This window comes from Rhinatrema bivittatum, chromosome 1, assembly GCF_901001135.1.
Source record: "Rhinatrema bivittatum chromosome 1, aRhiBiv1.1, whole genome shotgun sequence".
Classification (NCBI taxonomy): Eukaryota; Metazoa; Chordata; class Amphibia; order Gymnophiona; family Rhinatrematidae; genus Rhinatrema; species Rhinatrema bivittatum.
In genome coordinates, this window is record NC_042615.1 from 740,443,683 (window position 1) to 740,468,958 (window position 25,276).

The 25,276-nt window shown below is 43.1% G+C and overlaps 1 protein-coding gene across 2 annotated transcripts in view; it reads right to left on the reverse strand.

Moving 5' to 3' along the window:
• CCDC152 (coiled-coil domain containing 152) overlaps positions 1-25,276 on the reverse strand; it is a 168,451-nt gene that overhangs the window by 16,533 nt on the left and 126,642 nt on the right. Inside the window, exons 7-8 of one of the 2 annotated variants that reach the window (XR_003852776.1) lie at positions 7,133-7,193; positions 3,215-3,301 (exon numbers count right to left, since the gene is read on the reverse strand). Coding sequence is in view for 1 of the 2 variants with exons in the window: in XM_029578028.1 (XP_029433888.1) it covers positions 3,215-3,301 (87 nt within the window). In the remaining variant the exon portion in view is untranslated. The remainder of the gene's footprint in view (positions 1-3,214; positions 3,302-7,132; positions 7,194-25,276) is intronic. The other variant, XM_029578028.1, reaches the window with a different exon arrangement.

Here is a 25,276-nt window from a genome sequence, read left to right on the forward strand (position 1 = left end):
GCAAGGATCATGGTGTTTTCTATTGGCCTGAGGTTGTCTAAGATCTTAGGGTTTAGGGAGGTTTTCTGAGGAGTGGAAAGAGGTCTTTTTTTTTTTAAAGCACAATTGACATAATATCCTCAGTTAAATAACAGTTCACCAAGTGGGCAATTCAGCTAGGCAGGCAAAGTTTGGCAGTTTTTACTAGTTTGGTTGGACAGGGGTTGAGGGAGCTGGATGATAGGTTGATGTAAGAGAGGATTTTTACAATCTGGTTGGTGAAGACATAAGAACATAAGAAAATGCCATACTGGGTCAGACCAAGGGTCCATCAAGCCCAGCATCCTGTTTCCAACAGTGGCCAATCCAGGCCATAAGAACCTGGCAAGTACCCAAAAACTATGTCTATTCCATGTTACCGTTGCTAGTAATAGCAGTGGCTATTTTCTAAGTCAACTTAATTAATAGCAGGTAATGGACTTCTCCTCCAAGAACTTATCCAATCCTTTTTTAAACACAGCTATACTAACTGCACTAACCACATCCTCTGGCAACAAATTCCAGATTTTAATTGTGCGTTGAGTAAAAAAGAACTTTCTCCGATTAGTTTTAAATGTGCCCCATGCTAACTTCATGGAGTGCCCCCTAGTTTTTCTACTATCCGAAAGAGTAAATAACCGATTCACATCTACCCGTTCTAGACCTCTCATGATTTTAAACACCTCTATCATATCCCCCCTCAGTCGTCTCTTCTCCAAGCTGAAAAGTCCTAACCTCTTTAGTCTTTCCTCATAGGGGAGTTGTTCCATTCCCCTTATCATTTTGGTAGCCCTTCTCTGTACCTTCTCCATCGCAATTATATCTTTTTTGAGATGCGGCGACCAGAATTGTACACAGTATTCAAGGTGCGGTCTCACCATGGAGCGATACAGAGGCATTATGACATTTTCCGTTTTATTCACCGTTCCCTTTCTAATAATTCCCAACATTCTGTTTGCTTTTTTGACTGCCGCAGCACACTGTACCGATGATTTCAATGTGTTATCCACTATGACACCTAGATCTCTTTCTTGTGTTGTAGCCCCTAATATGGAACCCAACATTGTGTAATTATAGCATGGGTTATTTTTCCCTATATGCATCACCTTGCACTTATCCACATTAAATTTCATCTGCCATTTGGATGCCCAATTTTCCAGTCTCACAAGGTCTTCCTGCAATTTATCACAATCCGCTTGTGATTTAACTACTCTGAACAATTTTGTGTCATCTGCAAATTTGATTATCTCACTCGTCGTATTTCTTTCCAGATCATTTATAAATATATTGAAAAGTAAGGGTCCCAATACAGATCCCTGAGGCACTCCACTGTCCACTCCCTTGCACTGAGAAAATTGTCCATTTAATCCTACTCTCTGTTTCCTGTCTTTTAGCCAGTTTGCAATCCACGAAAGGACATCGCCACCTATCCCATGACTTTTTACTTTTCCTAGAAGCCTCTCATGAGGAACTTTGTCAAACGCCTTCTGAAAATCCAAGTATACTATATCTACCGGTTCACCTTTATCCACATGTTTATTAACTCCTTCAAAAAAGTGAAGCAGATTTGTGAGGCAAGACTTGCCCTGGGTAAAGCCATGCTGACTTTGTTCCATTAAACCATGTCTTTCTATATGTTCTGTGATTTTGATGTTTAGAACACTTTCCACTATTTTTCCTGGCACTGAAGTCATGCTAACCGGTCTGTAGTTTCCCGGATCGCCCCTGGAGCCCTTTTTAAATATTGGGGTTACATTTGCTATCCTCCAGTCTTCAGGTACAATGGATGATTTTAATGATAAGTTACAAATTTTTACTAATAGGTCTGAAATTTCATTTTTTAGTTCCTTCAGAACTCTGGGGTGTATACCATCCGGTCCAGGTGATTTACTACTCTTCAGTTTGTCAATCAGGCCTACCACATCTTCTAGGTTCACCGTGATTTGATTCAGTCCATCTGAATCATTACCCATGAAAACCTTCTCCATTACGGGTACCTCCCCAACATCCTCTTCAGTAAACATCGAAGCAAAGAAATCATTTAATCTTTCTGCGATGGCCTTATCTTCTCTAAGTGCCCCTTTAACCCCTCGATCATCTAACGGTCCAACTGACTCCCTGAAAATGACATCATAGAGCGTTGGTAGCTTCTAATGTTGTTTCATCTGGTGTCAATATGTTTGAATCATCTAAATCTGCACAGATCTTCAAGATTTTGTCAGAAAGTGACATACAAAGTTTCTACATTCATTTTTTGACAATAATGGTCTGTTGTGCTGTGCATCTGATTGGATGAAGTCTCTGTGAATTTTGAATAGTTCTTTTATACTGTTCTAAGCATTAGCAATTAGTGATGAGAAATAAATTTCCTTTATGAGATACAAATATGTTATAATTTGCTCTGTGTTGCTTACATTTAAGATTCTCCTGTTCAGAGCCAGAGCCTCAAGGTTCATAAACCAGTTGGGTTTTCAGAATATACATAATGAATATTATTGAAAGAGATTTGCACACACACACTGCCTCAACAATGTGCAAATCTCTCATGCATCTTCATTAGAAATATCCTGAAAAACCTATCAGTTTGTGGTCCTTGAGTACCGGTTTCCCAACTCTGCTCTAAAGAATTATGATTCCACTTTGTATCGCCAATGGACTTAACTGTGCTTCTTCATCTTTCACCATTTTGGGCAACTTTGGGTAGGGAGTATTATAACTGTTACTTTTAATCATAAAGGGGGAATTTTATAACAGCCACCATAAATTAGGTGACAAAATGTGTTTAACACCAATTTTAAAAGCAGATTTACTTACTTATCTGCTTTGAAAATTCTCTCATTACATCTACTTACATATCCACTATAATGTGCGAAGAAAATTTTGGGGAAAAAAGTGCATACTTTTAGATTTTCAGAAGTCCAAATCCCTCCCCAACTCCACCTCCAGGAATGCATTTGCTCAGTCCAGGTAAATCTACAGACAGTATGCACATATGATTACCCACATATCAGGCAAGCAATTTTGTATAAGGCCATTTCTGTACGTATAAAGAATGTTTACCTACGGAAATGCCTTTGAAAATTACCTTCAAAATGGACTTGCTAACTACATCTCTCAAAGAAACATCCTGTTATATTATAGTTGCATGTCACCACCACAAGCATATTTTCGGAGAGAAGAAATAAAATTAACATACCATCCGGTAGATATTCTGAGGTAAGACAGTTGTATCTGGATATGACTTTGCTGTTTTATGCTGAATTTTTGCTAACTTGGTATTAAACTGAATAAGATAAAAAAACAACTGTCACTGGATGAAAGTTAACATACCTTGAGGACAACAAAGAAAATGATACAATGTCCCTTGATAGATATAACAATTCCCTATACTCTTGTTGTGAACATTCAGTATAAAAATGAATTCCAGTATTGGGGTACATTTTCAAAGACTTCAGGCCCGACTTAGTAAGCTTCTTCCTTATAGAAACAGACTGGAAGAAAAGCCTTAGACATCTTTTAAGCCAGGGCTCAAAAATTCCTGGGTTCCAAGTTGCTGTGGACTCATAAATTTCATCATGGTGCCCAGGATACTTTTTGGGGTCCACTCCACCTCCCACTACCTCTAGTGAAGAACGGCTGCTCCTTTCTGGTTGGCACTGCGCAGCTATCAGGGAGTTTGAACTGCATGATTCCTGAACTCCTGTGCTGGCCCCAGTTTTGGAGTGGATTGAAGAGAGGAAGGGGATGGCTGGCTGGTTAGCTTGGAGTGGCTGGTTGGGGAGGGGTAGTTTAGAGGATTGCTACTGCAGGGGATGGAGGGTTGAGAGAGAGTGGAAATCAGCTAGGAACAGAGTGGGAGACTGAGAGAGAGAATCTGGGTAAGAAGAAGATGAGGGGATGAGAGAGAGTGAATGGAGATAGATTGGGGGGGGGGGGGGGAATATTGAGTAAGAGAGAGAGACTGGTGGGGACCTGGGCCACAGTGATAGCTGCACCTGAGGTGATTTCCTTTTTACTTCAGCTATTGGAGGGGTGGAACAACACACTGCTGACAGCACACTTGCAGTGAGATAAGGGAGGTTTTGATTTACTAAACATTTTTAGCCCATAGTCACAAAATGAGAAAACAGCTTTGGCAAATCAGGCCATAAAGGAATTGTGGCAGACCTTGGAATTGGACCCCAATGTCACTGCCATCCCCATCCCCCCCCTCTCTCTTCACATACACTTTAACTTTGGTGTGGACAACAGGGAGCTTTAAAGAGCTTGTAGTCACTAGCGCTTCAATTTTTGCGCTGGATCCTAGATCCATAGAAAATTTGTCAAGACCTCTTTTAAGCAGGTAAAAAGAATTAATTCATGTAAGTCAGCTGAAAGTATGTGCAAATCAAACAATTACTGGATGTAGGTAAAGAAAAGAAATTCATCACGCTCAGAGAATATGATTTCCTGTATGAACTGTTACGAGCGCGCGCGGGTGCGGTCGTCTCGAGCTGGTGGTGAGCCCTTGGGCCACGGCAGGATTCAAGGAGGAGCCCCGAGCCACACCGTGGTAGGTGAGCTGGGCAGGCATGGTGAGCCAGGCGGGTACAGAGGCACGGAGTCTGACCCTCAGCCGGACCTGCACGCCCATGGTAGCCAACACTGGGAAGTTGACTGATGAACGGTCCTCCGACTGTTCCCGGCCCTTTCGGACCTGCCGCAGGGAACGGCAATGGGCAGCAGGCCGGACAGAGGCGAGGGCAGACAGAGTCCTTTACACAGAAGACGTCAGACGGGGCTGAAGCAGACATCCAAGACAGGCTGAAGCAAGATGTTGAAGACATCAGGGCAAGCAGACATCCAAGACAGGCTGAAGCAAGACGTTGAAGAGGAGGGCTGGTAGGAGACATGGGCACTGTCCCTGAGGGCGCCCTACTCAGCCCACCCACGGGACTGAGTCGCGGACCACCCCGTCCCCTACGCGCCCTACACAGCCCAGGAAGGCTGGTCGCGGACCACGCGGGGAGCAGGAGAGTGCAGGGAAGATCCAGGCGAGCAGGAACTCCGATGCTGGGATACTGACATCCGAAGCCCCTTCGGCTGGCAGGCAGGGAAGCTCCAGAGCGCAGGGAAGAATCCCACCTGTTGGCCACTCCAGGGCCCAACAGGACAGAACAAGCGGAACTGGATCAGGATCAGGCAGCTTCAGGATCAGACATCAGGTAACACGTCAAGGCAGACATCAGGTCACACATCAAGGCAGACATCAGGTAACATCAGGCAGCGGCTATCCGGACAGAGACAAGACAAGGAGCCATCAAAACATGGAGGACCTGGATCGGCAAGGTTACAGGCGACTGTAATGCTCAATCGAAGGCCAGTTGCAAATGACAAGGAAGTCCTTATATACTGGAGGTAGAAGGCATCTCCCTGGGAGGAGCTTGCCAGGACCGCCCACCGCTGGCCCTATAAATAAGGAGGAGAGCTGCGGGCCGGCCCCTAGGGAAGGGCGTCGCCCAACAGGAAGTCCAAACGCAGAGGCATGCAAGCCACAGGCACAACTAGGCCTCTCAGGCCCTGGAGCAAGTCCCGGATGGAACACAGGCGAGGCCCTGGCTTCGGAGCGGCCTCCGGGAGGAAGGTAAGATACCTCCTGTAGCGCAGCAACAGGGGGGATCGCAACATGAACCTTTTCCTAATATTCCATGCATAAGTCCGTGACATCACCACTTGGATGTCTCATCATTTTGAGTATAGGATCTATTCTTGAACCTCTGTTGAAATATGTAGGCTCTTTTCTCCATCCACTAATGCCAAAAAGGCATTCCTATATGCATGATTCTTCACATTTTATACAAACATTAAGCTCATGTTTTGTTATTGATACTTTTTGGTTTCTTGCTTCTGCAAATACCACAGCCCTACATACAAACATATTTAGACCCTGCTCCTCCTTTCTAAATATGTACACCCTGGAGGAAAGGAGGAGCAGGGGTGATATGATTCAGACTTTCAGATACTTGAAAAACTTTAACGATCCAAAGACAACGACAAACCTTTTCCGTCAGAAAAAAATCAGCAGAACCAGAGGTCACGAGCTGAGGCTTCAAGGAGGAAGACTAAGAACCAATGTCAGGAAGTATTTCTTCATGGAGAGAGTAGTGGATGCCTGGAATGCCCTTCCGGAGGAAGTGGTGAAGTCCAAAACTGTGAAGGACTTCAAAGGGGCGTGGGATAAACACTGTGGATCCATCAGGTCTAGAGGACACGTATAAAGACGAGGCAGCAAAACACTGCACGGAGCAGCAGTAGCCACAGAGGCATTCACGGAGCGGGATGCCAATGGCTAGTGATTGGTGTTCCACCTTCACGGAGTGGAAGGATGGAGGGCTGCCATCTCCAAATTAAAAAAAGAAAAAAAAACAAAAAGAAAAAAAAAACCAGGGATGGGTTCATGGGCTATAGGTATTACCAATTATTAGGCTTATTCAATTACCAATTATTAGGCTTTTCAATATTTGATGATAGTTAATGTGACTTTCAAGGCATACTTCACTTTCAATGCATATCCAGCATAGCTCCCTGCTTCAACGGCAGGGGAGAAGAAAAACTAATACTTCCTGCATATCCAGCATTGCTCTCTGCTTCAACGGCAGGGGAGAAGAAAAACTAATACTTCACGCATATCCAGCATTGCTCTCTGCTTCAACGGCAGAGAGATATGCTGCCGCTTACCCAACTAATCAAACTTAATATTTCACTTGGAAGCAGCTCCATCACTGCTCTCTACATTAATGGTGGGGGTGAAAGGGAAATAGAACCTAAGGTTACTAAGAGCCAAGAGAAACAGATAAGTATGAGAAAAAAGAAGTGTGAAGCTTGCTGGGCAGACTGGATGGACCGATTGGTCTTCTTCTACCGTCATTTCTATGTTTCTATACAAACATCCTGCAAGCTGCAGCATTATAGGATATATATGAAACTGTAATAACTAATGACTATTCATAGGGACAGTAACTTTAAAACCTGTGTGTGCACACATTTGCGCAAATACGTCAGTCCGCACCCAGGTATGCGGCCATTTTATAACATACATATACATATAAATATAAGAACATAAGATATGCCTTACTGGGTCAGACCACAAGTCCAGTATCCTGTTTCCAACAGTGGTCAATCGAAGTCACAAGTACCTGCAAGTATCCAAACATTAAATAGATCAGATCACATGCTACTAATGCTGGCAACAAGCAGTGGATCTTCAAGAGATTAATTTTGCGGTGAGTGAAAAAGAATTTTCTCTGATTTGTTTTAAATGTGCTACGTTTTAACTTCAGAGATAATCCTTGTATTATCTGAAAGAATAAATAACTGATTCACATTTACCCGTTCAAGTCCTTTCATAATTTTGTAGACCCTGGGGTGCATACCATCCAGTCCAGGTGATTTGTTACTCTTTAGTTTGTCTATCCGGCCTATTACATCTTCCAGGTTCACAGTGATTTGGTTCAGTTCATCTGACTCATCACCCTTGAAAACCATCTCCGGAACAGGTATCTCCCCAACATCCAAATTAGTAAACACAAAAGCAAAGAATTCATTTAGTCTTTCTGCAATGGCCTTATTTCCCCTAAGAGCCACTTTAACCCCTCGATCATCTAACGGTCCAACCGACTCCCTCACAGGTTTCCTGCTTTGGATATATTTTAAAACGTTTTTATTCTGAGTGTTTGCCTCTACGGCCAACTTCATTTCAAATTCTCTCATAGCCTGCCTTATCAATGTTTTACACTTAACTTGACAATGCTTATGCTTTTTCCTATTTTCTTCAGATGGATCCTTCTTGCAGTTTTTGAAGGATTGTTTTTGGCGAAAATAGCCTCTTTCACCTCACCTGTTAACCATGCTGGTAATTGTTTTGCCTTCCTTCCACCTTTCTTAATGCGTGGAATACATCTGGACTGCACTTCTAAGATGGTATTTTTAAACAATGCCCACGCCTACTGTACACTCTTAACCTTTGCAGCTGCACCTTTCACTTTTTTTCTATTTTCCTCTTTTTATCAAAGTTTCCCTTTTGAAAATGTAGTGTTAGAGCTGTAAATTTGTATATTGTCCCCCTTCCTGTCATTAGTACAAATTTGATTATGTTATGATCACTATTGCCAAGTGGTCCCACTACCGTTACCCTTTCTCACCAAATCCTGCATTCCACTAAGAATTAGATCTAAAATAGCTCCCTCTCTCATTGATTCCTGAACCAATTGCTCCATGAAGCTGTCATTTATTCCATCCAGGAACTTTATGTTTCTAGTATGTCCTGATATTACATTTACTCAGTCAATACTGGGATAACTGAAATCTCCCATTATTACTGCACTGCCAAATTGGTTAGCTTCCCTGATTTCTCTTAGCATTTCATCTGTCTCATCATTTTGGCTAGGTGGACGATAGTATACTCTTATTACTATACTCTTACCCAACACACATGATCTTTCTACCCATATAGATTCTACTGTGCATTTAGTCCCTTCTATAATCTTTATCCTGTTGGACTCTATGCTCTCTCAAAGTGCCACACCCCTACCAAGTTGATCCTCCCTATCATTGCGATATAATTTGTACCCTGATATAGCACTTACCCACTGGTTATTCTCCTTCCACTAGGTCTCTGCAATGCCAATTATGTTTATCTCATCATTCACTGCTATACACTCATTGGCATACAGACATTTTAAAGGGTTTTTTTTGTTTGTATTAACAACCTGCTTTTCAGTTGATAGGGATAATTTGGAATCCTTTAGCTCAGGTGATTCTTTACTTATAGGCATGATAGATGTATGCCTATAAGCTTGGAGAAGAGACGGCTGAGGGGGGATATGATAGAGATGTTTAAAATCATGAGAGGTCTAGAACAGGTAGATGTGAATCGGTTATTTACTCTTTTGGATAGTAGAAAGACTAGGGGGCACTCCATGAAGTTAGCATGGGGCACATTTAAAACTAATCGGAGAAAGTTCTTTTTTACTCAACGCACAATTAAACTCTGGAATTTATTGCCAGAGGATGTGGTTAGTGCAGTTAGTATAGCTGTGTTTAAAAAAGGATTGGATAAGTTCTTGGAGGAGAAGTCCATTACCTGCTATTAATTAAGTTGACTTAGAAAATAGCCACTGCTATTACTAGCAACGGTAACATGGAATAGACTTAGTTTTTGGGTACTTGCCAGGTTCTTATGGCCTGGATTGGCCACTGTTGGAAACAGGATGCTGGGCTTGATGGACCCTTGGTCTGACCCAGTATGGCATGTTCTTATGTTTCCTGTTATAATTATTTGGCTATAAAGTGTTGGGCACTTAGGGTCTAACTGTATATAAAATTTTAAAAAACTACATATGAATTTTTGTAAGGTTTGTAATAAACATTTTGTTAAACATATTCTTATTCCCTTTTGTAATTACTAGACTGTATGGTGTTAGGGATAGTTTCGTAGTACCTTCTTTGTTTGTTGATAAATACAAACTCAACATTTGTCAAATGCCACCTCTCAAAGTATGAAATTTGGTTCATGTTAGCTGAATATATTATCCTTTCTAAATGCCCAGTCTTAAATCCTGCTTCTCTCCTATCTACCTTATCCAAATGTGAACCCCATGACTGTCTGGTGACCATAAATCAGACTGCCCTACCCTGTCTAGATCTTACAGATATCCTCTTCCAGAACCTTGATTTGCTTTCTATGTTGATGGCTCTTGCCTGAGAAATCAGACTGGTGTCTTTGTTGCTGGCTATGCTCCATTTTCCTTGTCTATTCTGCCCAGGTGTCTCTCATTGCTCTCACCAGAACCTGCATCCTGGCTAAAGGAAAATCTAGTAAATATTTTCATGACTTCTGGTATGCTTTTGGTGGTGTTCATGTTTTTGCTAATTTCTGGCGACAAAGGGTTCCTTACATTCACTGGAAGTCCCTTAAAGAATGCTAAGTTTATCTCTGACCTTTTAGATGCATTAAAAGGAACCCTCTGCTATTACTGTTATTAAATACATGGCTCATCAGAAGCTTTATGGTAATACAACTAAAAGGAACGTTATGGCAGACACAGCTTTAAGAAATGCAACTCTCAATTCCTAGTGCCACCCCACTGTTCCTAGTCACTGTTAGCTAGCCTCCTGTGTTTTTCCTTATGGATTTGGCACACCTGCAAGATCAGGCTCCAGATACAACCCTGGAGACTGGCAGGATGCAAAATGCAATCCAATAATCTGTGGTGCAGGCTGGAGAGCCACCTGGTTGCACCACATGTTTTGCTCTCCTATTTGGCATGCTTACATCATGTAGGCCAGGTGGGCATGGTAGATTCTGTTAATGATTGGTATGCACCTAAATTCACTAAGATGGTACGGCAATTTTTCCTGAATTGTGTAATTTGCCATGAACGCAACATGTAAAAACCTGCTAAATGCATCCCAGCTGCGCAACCACAGCCATGGGTCCATTTGTTAATATTCAAATAGACTTTATACAAATGGATGAATGTTGCAATTTTAAATGTGGGTTGATTTTAGTGTGCATGTACTCAAACTGGGCAGAGGGTTATCCATGTACAAAGGATAATTCTGTCACTGCCTGAATGAAACTGTTGAGAGATTTTATTCCCACATTTGGGATTCCTGTAAACATTAACAGTGATTGTGGCACCAACTTCACAGACCAAATCAAGAAAGGTATTTGTAAAGCCTTAGATATTCACCAGAGTTTCCACTGGCCTTATTATCCTAAGGCATCTGGTCTTGTTGAATGAAAGAATGGTATCCTGAAGAATAAGATGGCAGAAATATGTACCAGAGAATTTAGGTTAAACTCACATGAGATACTTAAGGGAAGGCCAATGTGTACTCCATCACATCCCATCCCAGTTGCTTTTATTGATGTACATTTGACTGATGATATTATTTAGACTTATTGCAAGGCATTAATGAAATGTGTCAAGGTCTGTCATTCACAGATGCAAGCAGTGCTCCCAAAAGAACCAGAGAAGCAGTACATGCATACAGCTAGGGCACATGTCAAAGTCCAGCAATGAAAGTCCTCCATGGAACTCCAATAGAAAGGTCCTTATGAAGTGCTGCTGTAAAATGCTGAGGTCTAACTTGGATTCCTGTCTCCCACTGCAAGAAGACCACAGCATCCCAAGGCTCTCCAATGGAACCTCCTGTACCAGTTTTAGCCACCAATACCCAAATCAGGGCTGCTCAGGCAATTGGGCTCAGGCAATTACCTTGGAGCCCAATTCAGTAAAAGCCACCTGGATTCTTCAGGTTAGAGTACTGTCATTCTTCTACTAAACCCGACATTGCCACTGAGGTAAGTGACTTGCTAGTAACCCTTCCCTCACCCTTCTTTCATCCAAGACATTTCAACCGCCCCAAGGTTGCACCAACCCAGATTCCATAGAACGTTTGGGGTTGTACACTTATGGGGGCAGGCTTTTTGTCTCATTGTCAAGGACTCCACCTCACCTGTGAAATTTGTCATAGAAAAGGACTTCTTCTGCACCATTTTATTCTTTCACTCTTTATTGTATCATTCCATTTCTAGAGTGAGGTGAAGTGCTGGTAATCTCTCCATCACTGAAGTGTATTTGCCACTACTCATCATAAAAATTTTGATCTTCCTCTATGTAATCCACATTGCATGTACAAGTATGGAATTTGTAGAATATAAGTTTGATTAAATAAAATAAATAAATATTTGGTGGTACTTATGAGTTTGGCTGTAATGCAGATTAATATCTATTTGAATATACTGCATCAAAATGCTCAGGTTCTGAAGCCATACCCTTTTACATATCACATCATATCACATCTACTTATCATATCACATAAGCCTAATATCAAGACCCCCACCGACATCAACTCCATTCCCCCTTCAATACCTATCTTCCAACATGTATGAGATCTAGGCATCATCACCCATTAAACAAAGGATACTCTATAAGGTACTCACAATCATCCACAAAGCGACAAACAAAATAGCTCCCATCACGTTAAGCTTTCAACTCCAACCGCACACATCTTCCAGACCTATCAGAAGCGCTTACAAAGGATCACTGCATGCCCAACAAGTAAAATCATCTCTGAGCAAAAGAGCGCTATCCTTAGCAGGCCCCCACCAGTGGAACATGCTCCCCCCAAATCTAAGACTTGAACCCAATCATCAAGAGTTCAAAAAAAGGCTAAAGACTCTTCTTTTCCAACAAGCCTTCCCAGACTCACAATCCTACCAAGACGGAAAGTCTTCCAAATAAGAAGTATCCCCTAATTATGGTCACCATACCAAGTCCTACCTTCAGGTCTCTGCAACTGGACAACAATCTTTGAGTTCTAAAAATTAATCTTATTTATATTTTCCTCTGCAACTGGACTACAATTTCTAAGTTCAAAATTCATTTTCTTATTATTTATATTTGGCATGGTTAATATGTCACTATATCCAAGTTAAATATTTAAATTATACAGTTTATATTACATAATTTTATTAATTACAAGTAAAACTATTCTATATTATTTATTATCATTATGTTAAATTGTCATCCAGTTATAATGTTCCATATGTACCACTGTTCTATGTAAAGCCCCCTTATCTCTGTTGGGCAGTTTATCGTTATATGTAAACCGGAGTGATTTATAGTCTCTATAAGAACCTCGGTATATAAAAATTAAAAATAATAATAATAATAATAATCATCTTAGATAACCAACTGAACCTAAAAAAAATTCATAAACTTCTACTATGAAAGAATGCTACTACAAACTTCATGTTCTAAAAAAACTAAGACCCCTTCATCAGCTTAATTACTTCTGTACCGTCCTTCAGGCCATAATATTCTCCAAAATTGATTACTGTAACACCCTACTTCTAGTCCTCCCCACAGCTACCATCAAACCCCTCCAAATGTTACAAAATACCGCTGCTAGATTCCTCACTAACACTCACAGAAAGGATCATATCACGCCTATCCTAAGAGACCTCCACTGGCTCCCAATCTCTTTCAGAATTCTCTATAAGAGTCTCACAATCATACACAAGACACTATACAACCAAAACATACACTGGCTAAACGACTCCCTACACTTCCATACCTCTAACAGACCCACCAGATCTGCCTACAATGGAACCTTACACATAACCTCACCTAAACTTACCCATCTCACCTCCACGAGAGAACGATCACTATCTATTGCAGGACCTTCAAACTGGAACTCAATGCCCCCTGACCTTCGTCTGGAACCATGCACTCAGAAATTTAAAAAAAAAACACTAAAAATCTGGCTCTTCAAACAGCCCTTTGCATAATTCCCCCTCCCCTTCTCCATCGTCCTTTCCCTAGTATCTTATACAATCCTCCTGCTCAAATCTCTTACTTTGCTCATTCCTTCTTGTTGCTTGTTTTTGTTCCCCCCTTTGCTTTTACACACTGAGGTAGATTTTAAAAGCCCTGCGCGCGTAAATCCTGCCGGCGCGCGCAAAGCCCCGGGACGTGCATAAGTCCCGGGGCTTTGTAAAAGGGGCGGGAGGGAGCGTGCCCGGGGGGGGGCGTGTCAGCAGGCCGGGGGTGGGCCGAGAGGGCAGTCCCGAGTCCCCTGGCACTGCAGCCTGTGCCGGGGGATGCCGACGTGGCGCGCGCAAGTTTCGCCTGCCTCAAGCAGGCGTAACTTGCACAACAAAGGTAGTGGGGGGATTTAGGTAGGGCTGGGGGGTGGGTTAGATAGGGGAAGGGAGGGGAAGGTGGGGGGACGTGGAACGGAGGCAGGCTGTGCGGCTCGGCGCGCGCAGGCTGCCGATTTTGCGCAGCCTTGGACGCGCTGACCCCGGATTTTATAAGATACTCGTGGCTACGCGCGTATCTTATAAAATCCGGCGTACTTTTGTTTGTGCCGGTTGCAGGTACTTTTTTAAGATCTACCTCACTATGTTTAATTCTTAACTTTGTTGAATTTTGTAAACCCCCTTTAAGGAATTGAGATGTCTTTTCCTTCTTCCCATGCTTATTTGATCTTATTTTACTACCTGTTCCATGTAAACCGATGTGAAGTGCAAACGAACGTCGGTATAAAAAAGCTTTAAATAAATTAAATAAATACATTCAAAAAGGGGGTATTCTTATACCCTGGACTGAGGACAAATTCATTGCATCATTAAAAAAGGCCATTCCACCTTCTCTTCCCAAAACATTTAAAGAATTCCCTTACATTCAATTAGCCTATCCTACCCAAAGCTATCTTTATTATGAACAGAACAACACTCGGCCTGTTGGTAGAAGTACATGTAATTATACACTTTGGGAAAATAATCGGAAAAATGTCATTATTATTCAGAAATCATGGTCAGCAGTTTATTTTATTTGTAGGGACAGAGCCTATCACTTTCTTCCCTCAGATTGGTCTGGTAGCTGCCATAGTGGTTATGCAATACATGCAATACAACATCTTTTAACTCTTCCCACAGGAAAGATTAGGAATGCCCAAGAGATAATTAAAACCCAATTCTCTACTATACTCTTTCCCCATTATGGAATAAATGTTGATATCACTGAAATACGGAAGTTTTTCACCATACTGAAGAAGACTGGTAATGAAACCACCTATGATTTAGGAAAAACTATCTAATAATCAAGCCGATACAGTAAGGACGCGGTAGAAAAAGTGCGGCAGTGCCGGGCGCCCGCTCGTTTGCTGCACACACAGTTCGGATAACATACCACTCGATACAGTATTTAAATGGCATGCAAATGCAAGCCGCGTCCAAAGCGCGTCCATGAAGCGCAATCCATTTTACTGTATAGAGCGCTATACAGCGCCTATACAGTATCCTGGGTGCGCTGGTATCTGTCATTTCAAATGTCATTTCAAATGACATTTGAAATGACAGGACCCAGGAAGTGGATCCCAAATTTAAGCAAAAGAAAAGGATCTGAGAAGTATCAGCCGGCCATTAACAGCAAGGGTCATGATTTAGCAAGACAATTCCCCTAGGGGAAAAAAATACAATCAAATCAGACCAAAAGAAAAACGTATTAGGAAGGACCTGTTGTTTCCAAGCATAGCCTAAACTTTTGCCTACCCAACCTAAAATCCAACACACCGGGAAAGCCACTCTTCAGATCGTGACTAATCCCATCACTGGAAGGACGAAAGATTTTTTTAAGCGTCCCAGTTCCTCTCTCCGTTATGTCAATGCATTCTCCTTTCCACTGCAATGCGAACAGTATTCTGAAAAATAACTTTCAAACCCAAGCATTGTTGTGCTTGATAAAACCTGCACTCAACAGGATCGGGCAAACTTTCCACCAGCCCCCGCCCACCTGCCCTGGCCGCATGCCAGCTGGGTGCTCAGGTCACGGCGTGCGTTCATGCACCTTCGCTGCCATGAGCGCACGCCGTGACCTCGGACGTCCAGCCGTTCACTCAGGTGACGGCGTGCGTTCATGCACCCTCGCCGGCGGGGGCTGCTGGAAGCCGCCTCGCATGGGGAGTGCCCAATCCGCCCCAGGCTGCTGAAGCCGCTCTTGCCGCCGGCTGCCCCCGGGAGGAGGGGAGAGAGGACTGGGGCTGCTCTGGAGACCGGCACCCATGGACGTGGCCAGGGCAGGTGAGCGGGGGGCTGGGGGAAAGTTTGCCCAATTCTGTTCACATTGCAGTGGAAAGGAGAATGCATTGATATAACGGAGAGAGGAACTGGGACGCTTAAAAAAATCTTTCGTCCTTCCAGTGATGGGATTAGTTGCGATCAGAAGAGTGGCTTTCCCGGTGCATTGGATTTTAGGTTGGGCAGGCAAGAGTTTAGGTTATGCTTGGAAACAACAGGTGAGCGGGGCTGGGGGGAAAGTTTGCCCGATCCTGGCTCCTCTAAAGGTCTTGTCCCGGGGGGTGAGGGGGTCATTTGCCCGTGAAATTTCGTCTCTCTGAACTGACGCTCCACACTAACACAGGGGAAAGGGTAGGCGGTAAATTAGCAGGTTAAACACGCGGCAAAACTGCAGGTTAAAAAGGCGATAATCGGGGCGCACGTTACTGTATGGGAGGGAATAGCTAATCCGATCGTTTACATATCATTTACATGCCGCGGGCGGAAAGGGTTACCCGTTGATTTAGAGAAGCGGTAAGGATGTGTTAAAAGGGATATTGAATCGTGGGTTGGACTTACGCGGCCAAATTGTGGGTACAAAGCGGGTTAGAAGCAGGGTAACCGCGGCCGCGCTTTACTGTATCGGCCTGAATGTCAGCTATCAAAATGCTGTGTATTTATCTCTGATAAATTTGAACAGGTAATGGAACATGTTGATCGTATAAAGAAAGAAATTGCCAAACTCCAACATGAGGAATCTTAGAGCGTATGGACTTAGGTCATAGACCTTAGAGAATCCGGTGGTAACAGTGGGGTAAAAAAGTGTAGTTATTTGGTGCGACATTGGCGGCGATAAGGAATCTTACCTTTCGCCGCCAGCGATGTGTTCGCAGCGTCGGCCTCAGTGCCGCCCCGACTCCTCCTCTTCCAGGGCCGACTCCGCCCCGAGCTAGCTATCGCACGCGAAAAGGGACTTTTCGCGTGCGAAACGTCCCTTTTCTCATGCGATAGCGTTAGAGAATGACCCCCATAGTTTCGTACTTTAGCTGGCAAAATATTCTATGGTATTGTAATGATTTTTGGCCTTTTACTGGTCCTATTTGTTGCTTTAATGCTAATTAAATGCTGTTTGAACTGTGCTACAAATGTTGCTACTAAAACTATACAGAGTGTACTGAAACCTAGTCAGAAACAGAAGGTATACTATATGTATGCTGAAATGAACAAGAGGTAAAAGGATTCATGAAGACAGGTTTGAAAAGAAAAATTAGGATGAAATCTTGAGATGGGGAAATTGTAAAAACGAATTGTACTGCCCTTATTATATTAAGTCTTTTAAAGTAAGCAAAGGCAAGACTTCAGGAGTAAGGCTAAATGATCTAGGTAAACTTTATTTATATGGGCTGAGGTAAATGATAAAAGGGAAGAGAGTAGGAGCCAATTACTGAGCAGGTATATCCAAGAAACAAAGAACAATTGAGCTGCTAAAATAAAACAGCTTGCACTTTTTTATTCTGTGAACATAAATTAGAAGTTTCTCTCTTTTTCTCTCTATGCAGCCAGTAAACTGCAAAGGAGACACTAACAGCTTGCAAAACGTAGAACCTTCTGGAAGTTTCCATTTCAGAAATTAAAAAAAACAACTTGCAAATGTAAAGGCTGGATTGGGGGGGGGGGGGGTGTCTTCTACTCTTGTCTGTAGCTTGCGCAGCAGCAAGGTAGAGAGACCTTTCAACTGTAAGATTTCACTTTGTCTTACCTTTCTGTTAACAAACTTTTTCTTTCTGACTAAACCTGATGGTTTTGCCAGCCTTTTCTGATTTTTTTCAACAGTTTGCTCTATGTAAAAAAATTTTTTTGTTATATGGCAGGTGCTGGTGTAGGACTAAATAATTTTGTGAAAACAAGGAGTGCTACACCAAATCTTGGGTTTTTACAGGATTGTTCTTGGGATTGGAGGAGGGGTAGATATAGATTGTGATTGCTGAATTTAATTAACAAAATCTCAAGGGGAGACTTTTGGATCTCTGGTGTTGAGTGGCTGGAAATCACTGAGATTTTAGGGTCTATTTGACTTCAACTGTGAAGATGTTTCATAGAATTAACATATTCAGACAAAGGCATAAGTATTAATAATCTCGATATGTCTACCAATTCCAATACCCAGATGGTTTTGCTCATTAATTATGTGGCAACTCCTTGAGATATACTCTTGACTAACCAATCATGCAGATAGGGAAATGTGCACCCCTTTTGCATAAGTGCACAGGCACCATCACACTCCATTTGTAAACATGAAGAGCCAAAAGGAAGCACACAATATTTGAGTTCGTGATTCCCTCCTGCAATCCTTGAGATACTTCCTGAGAATTGGAAAGTTCTCTATGTAGGTGTAAGCATCCCTTACATCTAGGGGGTATAGCCAGCACCCTTTTCTTAGTAAAGGAAATTGGGTGTCTAGGGAAACCATTTTGAGCTTCCCCTTATCAGATATTTGTTTAATGCCCTCAAGTCTAGGATGGGGATCAGGAAATACTTGGAGTAGAATTCTATTCTTTTATCCCTGGTGAACTGGGTTCATCCACATGGGTCTCCAAGAAAGAGGAAAGCTCCTCTTGTAGCAGTTTCTGATGCTGAGAGGCTGTCCAAACGCTTCTTGATGGATGAATTGGAGGAGTATCCAATAGGTATGTACTCTCCTCTTCTGATTATGCTGAAAACCTGAGTGTCCGAGGATACACCGGGCCAATGGTTAAAACCTCAGCCTCTCTTGGAGGTTATGTGATGTGGTAAGCTGAGAGGACAAGTTGCTCTTGAGTAGAAGAAAAGCTTGCCAAAGAGGCAAAGCATGGTGACAAAACATTTTTCAGATGTATCTGAGAAAGGTGGAAATAAGAGGTGGCATAGTAAGATTCAAATGAGACAAACAGCAAAATGTGGACAAAGATGATGAAATAGCTGACAATGGAGAAGGATTATTTCTGGCTAGCAAGAGTACGGATATAAGTGGGGTAGATACATCCCCATTTATAAAAGAACGTGTTTGGATGGAACTAGGAAAACTGAAAGTAGACAAGGCCAAGGGGCCAGATGAGATACATCCCAAGATACTTAAGGATCTCCGAGAAAAGATGGCAGATCCCCTGAAAGACCTGTTCAATAGTACATTGGAGATAGGAATAATGCCATAGCACTGAAAAAGAGTGATTGTGGTCCCGGCTTCACAAACATGGTAGCAGAGAGAGGTTGGAAACTACACATCAATTAGCCTTACCTCGGTGGTGGGAAATTGAATGGAGAGACTTCTAAATGAAAAGATAATGATCTATCTGCAATCCAAAGGGTTACAGGATCTGAAACAATATGGTTTTACCAAAGGAAGGTCCTGTCAAACAAACCTGATTGATTTTTTTGATTGGGTGACCAGAGAAGTGGATCAAAGAAGAGCGCTAAATGTGATTAACTTGGATTTCAGCAAGGCTTTTGATATGGTCTGCACAGAAGGCTCATAAATAAAATGAGAAGTCTGGGAATGGGTTTCAAGGCAGTGGAATGGATTACAAATTGGCTGACTGACAGATGTCAGTAAGTAGTGGTAAATGGAATCTATTTTGAAGAAAGAAGAATGATAATTGGAGTGTCTCAAGGATCATTTCTGGGACTCATTCTGTTCAATACCTTTGTGAGCGATTTTGTGTAGAGATTAGAAGATAAAATTTGTCTTTTTGCAGGTAATACTAAGATGTGGAACAGAATGGACACACCTGAAAGAGTAGAAAGAATGAAAAGTGACCTAGGAAATCTCGAGGAGTAATTGAAGATTTTGCAGTTAGGATTCAATTCCAAGAAGAGAAAAGTCATGTATTTGGGCAAGCTGAAGGAATCATATGTGATGGGGGAAAAGACCGATGTGCACAAACTGGAATAGAGACCTCGGGGAGATAGAGTTTGATAATCTGAAGACTGCAAATTAATGTGACAAGGTGGTGGCTATAGCCAAGAGGTATGCTGGGCTGCATCGAAAAAAGCATAATCAGCAGGAAAAGGATGGAGATGCTAACTAGACTGAAGGCATTTCTGCTGATTGGGAGCCAGGAAGAGGAGGAAACATGGGTGCTAAAAGAGAGAGGTGGAGGGGAGAGGAGGTGTGAGTGCTGCTAGGCAGGAAGGGGTAGGGAATATAAAGTGAACAAGGAATTTGCTGAATGGCATGGGGAAAAAGGGGGGGTCTGGGCAGGATACTGGGAATGGAGGGATGAGGTGTAGGTGCTGTTGGGTTGAGGTGGAAAATTAAAGATGGGGTGTGGGTGCCACTAGGCAGGGAGATGTGGGGTTTACAGGGGTTCACGAGTCTGTTGGGCAGGAAAGCAAGGAGAGATAGGAAAGTGCTGCTGGGCAGGGAGATTTGTAGGAGAGAGGGGGGTCTGTGGGTTGCTGGGCAGGGGAGAGAGGGGAAATCATGGTGATGTTGAGCAGGAAGAAGTGGGAAAGAGGGAGTAAGGAGGCAGGTAGAGTTGAGCAGGGGAGAGAAGGAGAAAGGGGACGAGGAAGCAGGGAGGGGGATTGGGAATGCTGGGCAGGGATAAGAGGATGTGAAGGGATGATTGAAAATGAGTAATTGGGAGGGATGATGGGGACATAGAGGTGGAGTGAAAGGGTGAAAGAGCCATATGTCAGTTTTGTGAATATGCATTTCTTTTATCTTTGAACTTTGTTTAGTATAGGAGGAAATGTATTCTGTTTTTTCTCCAGTTTTGCGCTACATGCAAAGGGCTTTCTTAGGGTTTCCTTTCCAATTTTGTCTCTACATTTGTAATTTGTGGTCTTTTATTGTGAATTTGGTGAAAGTCAATTTGTCTGTGTTCTGTATGTATGACCAAGGTGAGTCATTTTATTAGCATGTAGGGATATGCATCAATCTTATTTGTTCTGTTTTCTCAACAGGATATGCATTGGTGATGTCCTGATGCCTTTTCATAGGTAGAACTATTGCTGTTTGAGTCCTTGGAGTTAGTGCTGCTATGGTATGGCAGGTTTGCCATATACATACAGAGTGGTTTCTTTTTTTCAGGTTTTATATTTAGCAAAATTGCTTACCTTGTAATAGGTGTTATCCCAGGACAGCAGGATGTAGTCCTCACATATGGGTGACATCGGTAATGGAGCCCTATACGGAAAAACTTCTGTCAAAGTTTCTATGAAACTTTTGACTGGCACCAGAGTGCCTACTGAGCATGCCCAGCATGCCATGATACTCTCTGCCACAGGGGTCTCCCTTCAGTCTGTTTTGTAGCAATTGGCGTTAGCGAAAAAATAAAATAATAAAACGTATCTTACCCAACTCCGCGGGGCGGCGGGTGGGTTTCGTGAGGACTACATCCTGCTGTCCTGGGATAACACCTATTACAAGGTAAGCAATTTTGCTTTATCCCAGGACAAGCAGGATGCTAGTCCTCACATATGGGTGATTAGCAAGCTAGAGGCTGAATCATTTTGTAGTGAAACAACTGTGAAGTATTGCTGTTGGAAATGAATCAGCCGACAATCACAGCAGGTTGGATGTAGTAGGAGTTGGGATTAAGTTGGAAACAAGTTCTTTAAGACAGATTGTACATAGGCTGAATCTTGTCTTCCTTCTTTGTCTAAACAGTAATGAGCTGCAAAGGTGTGAAGAGAACTCCATGTTGCTGCTTTACAAATGTCAAGAATAGGTACAGAGCGAAGGTGTGCTACTGAGGTTGACATTGCTCTGACTCAATGTGCTTTTACTCGCCCTTGAAGAGTAAGGCCTGCTTTCTCATAACAAAACTGTATGCAATCTGCTAGCCAGTTTGACAAAGTATGTTTACCCACTGCCCTACCTGGTTTGTTTGGATCATAAGATACAAACAGTTGACTAGATTTCCTTTGGACTGCAGTGCGGTTTAAGTAGAAAGATAGTGCACGTTTACAGTCCAAGGTATGTAAGGCTCTTTCTCCTTGGTGAGAGTGAGGCCTTGGAAAGAATGTTGGTAAAACTATAGATTGGTTCAAGTGGAATTCCGTGACTACCTTAGGAAGGAATTTGGGATGAGTACAGAGGACCACCCTGTCATGTAGGAACTTTGTAAAAGGTTCGTATGTGACTAGTGCTTGTAGTTCACTGATTCTTCTAGCTGATGTAATGGCTATGAGGAAGACAACTTTCCATGTAAGAAATTTAAGGTCACAGGTATCTATGGGTTCGAATGGGAAATGCATGAGCCTGGTTAATACTACGTTTAGGTCCCATTGTATGCTTGGGGGATGAAATGGTGGTTTAAGGTGAGTTAAACCTTTCATAAATCTACTGACGAGAGGCTGTGTAGAGATAGGTGCGTCTCCCAGCTTGTTATGGTAAGCTGAGAATGCACTCAAATGTACTCTTACAGATGAAGTCTGAAGACCAGAGTCTGAAAGATGGTATAGGTAATCTAGTAGTGAGGTAGTGGGGCAAGTGAAAGGATCAATAGATTTCTGAGTGCACCACAGAGTAAACCGTTTCCATTTTAGGAATAATTCTGTCTAGTGGAAGGTTTACGTGACGCTATAAGTACTTGAGATATAGTGGTTGGAAGGTTGAGTGGTTGTAAAATCAAGCTTTCAACATCCATGCTGTCAGGGATAGAGATTGACGGTTGGGATGCCGCAACCGACCCTGTTCCTGAGTTATGAGATTGGGAGCTACTCCCAGGCGAATGGGATTCCTGACTGAGAGGTCTAGCAGTGTGGGAAACCATACTTGTCAAGGCCAGTATGGGGCTATGAGTATCATGGTCCCTTTGTCCTGTTGCAGCTTCACTAGAGTTTTGGTTATGAGCGGTATCGGTGGATACGCGTATAACAGAGCTGAGTTCCAATGGCGAGCAAAGGCGTCCTTTGGCAGGCTGTTCTCCTGTCTTAGTAGGGAGCAATAATTGTTCACTTTGTAGTTCAGATGGGAGGCAAAGAGATCTATTGTTGGTTGACCCCAACGTTGAAAGATCTTGGTTGCTATCGTTGGATTCAAGGACCACTCGTGTGGTTGGAACTGACGACTGAGGTGATCGGCTATTATGTTGTGGATGCCTGCTAGGTAAGTGGCCCGTAGAAGAATTGAATGTGCTAGGGCCCAGTCCCAAATCTGTGCTGCTTCTTGGCAAAGGAGGTAGGAACCTGTTCCCCCTTGTTTGTTGATGTACCACATGGCTACTGTGTTGTCCGTTTGGATCAGAACAGTCTTGTGTGAAAGGCAGTCCTTGAACGCATGTAGTGCATAACGTATAGCTCGAAGCTCTAGGAAGTTTATCTGAAAAGAGGCTTCGGTTTTTGTCCACGTCCCCTGGGTCTTCAGATGACCAATGTGCGCTCCCCAACCTAAAGTGGATGCATCTGTAGTTAGTTACTTGTGGAACTGGTTGCTGTAAAGGTAGACCTTTGAGCAAATTGTTCATTGATGTCCACCAGAGGAGAGAAGAAGACAGTTCCTGAGTTATTTGGATGTGAGAGGACAACGGTTGAATGGCCTGAATCCATTGTGTTTTGAGTGTCCATTGCATTAGTCTCATGGTCAATCTGGCCATGGGAGTGACATGAACTGTGGAGGCCATGTGACCGAGTAGTGTGAGGCACTGGTGAGCTGTGCCTTGAGATTGGCTTCAGAGAGAATGTGCCAGGAGAATGAGTGTATGGGCACGGTCTTTTGGAAGAAATGCTCTTGCTATGATTGTGTTTAAATCTGCACCGATGAATTGTAGAAGGTGAGATGGTGTGAAATGGGATTTCTGATAATTGATTAGAAACCCCAAGGAGTGAAGCAGGTTGACTGTGAGCTTGAGGGAATTGAGAGCTCCTTCTTTCGTCTGACTACTGATGAGCCTATTGTCTAGATAAGGGAATACATGCACCTTTTGCTTGTGGAGGTGCGCCAAGCCACCGCCAGACACTTTGTGAATACTCGAGGTGCTGAGGCTAGGCCGAAGGGGAGCACTCGGTATTGAAAATGTTGCCCTTCGACCAGAAATCGCAAGTATTGGCGATGAGGAGGAAAGATGGGTATGTGAGCGTATGCATCTTGAAGATCCAGAGAGCAGAGCCAATCTCCTTTTTGAAGAAGAGGTAGCATGGTGCCTAATGATACCATCCTGAATTTTTCTTTTCTGAGAAATTTGTTGAGATTTCTGAGATCCAGGATAGGACGTAGGCCTCCTGTTTTCTTTGGAATGAGGAAATAGCGGGAGTAGAATCCTCTGCCCTGCTGAGGCCCGGGAACTGGTTCTATGGCCCTGGCTCTCAGAAGGGTGGATAATTCTGTTTTTAGAAGATTGGAATGGTAGTTCACTGTCCAAGAGGAGGTTGGTGGAGTTTCTTCTGGTACAGTGAGAAAATCCAATCGGTACCCTTGAGCTATAATGGAAAGTACCCATTGGTCTGTGGTTATGGAGATCCAGTTGTGATGAAAAAAGGTTATGCAACCTCCTACTGGTAAGTGTGGGAGTGGATTGTTGAATGGGCTGCTGCTCTCTGAGTGTGTTCCAGTCTGAGCAGGGGGCTGCTCTCTGAGTGTGCTCTCTGAGTGTGTTTCAGTCTGAGCAGGGGGTTGAGGCCTAGCAGGCCTTTGCCGAGACTGAGGACGCTGAGTTGGGCGAGATGGTCTTGCACGGCTTGTTGGGGGATAGTAGCGTTGTTGACGGTAGTAAGGACGCCATGTATCCCATCTAGGGAGTCTCCTAGAAGGAGGTTATGACTCTTGAGGTATTAATGAGAGTTGTTTGAGAGTCTCAGTGTATTCCTTTAAGGTGGCGACTGCTTCCTTAACCTTGTCTCCAAACAGGTTATCTCCCAAACAAGGAAGGTCAGCCAATCTCTCTTGCACCTCTGGTCTTAAGTCTGATGCCTTAAGCCAAGCCCACCTACGAGCTGTAATCCCTGGGGCTGACAGTCGAGATGCGGTTTCAAAGCTGTCGTATGTCGCCCTGACCTCGTGCTTGCCTGCTTCTAGGCTCTTATGCACCAGTTGTAAGAATACTTCCTGGAATTGCTCAGGAAGAGTGTGGGCAAGGCCTTCGACCTGCTTCCATAGGTTGCGTTGATATTGGTTCATGAATAGCTGATAAGCAGCAATTCTTGAAACCAACATAGCTCCTTGAAAGATTTTCCGTCCTAAATTATCAAGGAACCGATTATCTTTCCCTGGTGGTGTGGAAGAATGAGTCTTGACTCTTTTTGCCTTTTTCTGAGCTGACTCAACTACCACTGACTGGTGAGGTAGTTGAGCCTTTTGAAATCCAGGGATTGGTTGGACCAGGTATGTAGCATCTGATCTTTTATTAACTGATGGCACTGAACCAGGATGCTCCCACAATCTGTACATGAGTTCTTGAAGCACCTCATGTACCGGTACGGCCAGTATTTCTTTGGGTGGATCTACAAATTGTAGGACCTCTAGTGTCTTCTGTCTGGAATCAAGTTCAGAGAGAAGTTGAAATGGTATAGTCTCCGACATGTCTTTTACAAAATTGGAGAAAGAGAGATCCTCTGGAGGTGACTTTCACCTATCTTCTGGAGGTGAAGGCTCAGAAAGCATCTCCTCATCTGTAGAGACCTCTGTATCTGAATCAGTTCCAGTGTCTCTTGGATGAACTGATGGTC